The following is a 2,007-nucleotide window of genomic DNA, read 5'->3' as shown; positions in this document are numbered from 1 at the left end:
ATGGTAGGAATACTCCAAAAATCACCACTCCAATGACTCAAGTTGAAGCATGAAGGAGTAGGTGGCCGCACGCCCACTGAAGGACACTGTTAGAAGAAGCGCATCACCATCCTCGAAGTACCCTACTATATTGAGCATAGCATACCAAAGCATACTATGCATGTGGGCGGTCTATCGTGGCACCTATATGGCAGTACCATGTCTATTGAGCATGTGTTCCCACATTTGTAGGCTCTGGTACGAAAATACAGCGAAGCCAACACGGCCATGATCACCCATGATGATCTGGATGCTGGAACTGGGAATGCCATTAAAAATAGGCCTCCTGACAACAGATAGTGTTTCGCAATCCAAATCAAACTTGAGTATGCCATCCAGGGGCATTTTTAGCCACCGGTAAACATCATTTCCGGTAAGGGTGGAGGGGAGCAACTTGCTGACAATACATGGTTTCGCCATTATGGGAAGATCTCCCCCTCACCAGTCTCTAAGGAGTAGACCCGGGCTAGCACTGGGTGTCTCCATCTGGTGGCCACCAGAACCACGTTGAAGGGGCCCGAGTGGTAGTCTCCATGCAAGTGACCTTGCACGTCGGCAACAGCGCAGAGCACGGCCCCATTGTAGATGACGTACTCGCCATCGACGAAATCTAGAGGAATTACCACGCCGCGGAGGCCCCTCGTGACAGGGGCGAACAGAAGGAGAAGGGTCAGATCCCGGTTGATGACGAGGACGCGGCATGGCGGCATCTGAGCAAGGTCCAGCGCGTGCCAGAAGCATAGGGAGAAGCGCTCGCGAGAGATCTAATCGGGGCGTCGAGGATGCGGAAGAAGGCCTGGTCCGTGACGAGGCGCCCCCGTTGCCCAGAGAAGGCGGAGGCGCGGACAATCAAGGAGGGCAGCGGGAGGAGGCGGACGAGGATCTCGCCGAGGTGGTCCTCGTCTCCCAGTGGCCCCGCCGTCTGCGGATGGCCGGTGTGGAGGGCCATTTCGCCGCCACCGCCGCTGCCCTCGTGACTCATGTGAAGAAAAACGGAAATGAGTAAAGCGGAGGTTGTGCCCTACTGGACGATACGTAAGAAGGAAGGAATACACGGGCTGGGCCTCTAGAGAAATGCTCACTCGCTACTTCTGCTGCTGTCGTAGAGGTACACGCGTATTCTACCATGTATGTTGTGTTCTGCTGCTGTGAATAAAGAGAGTTATGTGCTTATTGCTTTGTTTTGAACACCTTGCAAACTATTGGAGACTTTCCCTTTAAAGGAAGGTAATGAATCTTACCTTTTATATATACTAGTCGGCAACCTGTGTGCCCGCACGGGCTTTACAAATTAAGTATCCTTATGATTCAACATGGAGAGGGAATAGTATGTCATGTAAAAAATGTTTCATTCCATTAAAAAAATGTTGCTGACATTTTTGAAAAATGTTCACGCATGTCGAAAGTATGATCGTGACACTTTTATAATTGTTTGTACGACATAATATAATTGTTTGTCAAGATGATAGAACAGTAATTGACACCTCAACTTAGGGAAATATAAAGGGTGACACATCAACCATTGAACAATTTTCGCTAGCTAATGGACACGTGAAGAATTTTCTCCTTTAGCAAGGGTCGGTGTTCATGGCCATATCAAACACTGAGGGGTGCATAAAACCAAGACAATAGTGTCACTAACTTAACAAATAACAATTGACTGTCAGCCTCACAAGTCTAAATTTCTATGCTTTCAGTGAACCACTCAGTCAACATGTTAAAATGGGGAAGAAGAGGATGTTCTATGCATGGATAATAGTAATAGCATTAACAACAACACAATCCTGAAACAAACTAAGGTCTATTTGGCATACCATATGAGTATTCTTACATGTCAACAACTTGGTATGTATTGTCAATTACTCCTAATATAGCATCACTAGGCGGGCTCAAGAAACCTGCTACATGTACTGATCTTTACGGTAATATTGTAGATAGAAAATCTTTTACTACATAAGAAACCTGTTA

General features: G+C 47.0%; 1 protein-coding gene across 1 annotated transcript; it reads right to left on the bottom strand.

Moving 5' to 3' along the window:
• Nucleotides 1-458: 458 nt before the first annotated feature.
• Nucleotides 459-988, bottom strand: LOC141026713 (uncharacterized). The gene is made up of 2 exons (XM_073503556.1): nucleotides 797-988; nucleotides 459-749 (listed from the first exon to the last, which is right to left on the bottom strand). Exons 1-2 carry the CDS (start codon nucleotides 986-988, stop codon nucleotides 459-461), a joined length of 483 nt encoding a protein of 160 aa, XP_073359657.1.
• Nucleotides 989-2,007: the final 1,019 nt, after the last annotated feature.

This window comes from Aegilops tauschii, chromosome 7 (genome assembly GCF_002575655.3).
Source record: "Aegilops tauschii subsp. strangulata cultivar AL8/78 chromosome 7, Aet v6.0, whole genome shotgun sequence".
NCBI classification, from domain to species: Eukaryota; Viridiplantae; Streptophyta; class Magnoliopsida; order Poales; family Poaceae; genus Aegilops; species Aegilops tauschii.
Note: the sequence above shows the minus strand (reverse complement) of the source record. Positions and strands in the feature narration are given on the sequence as shown.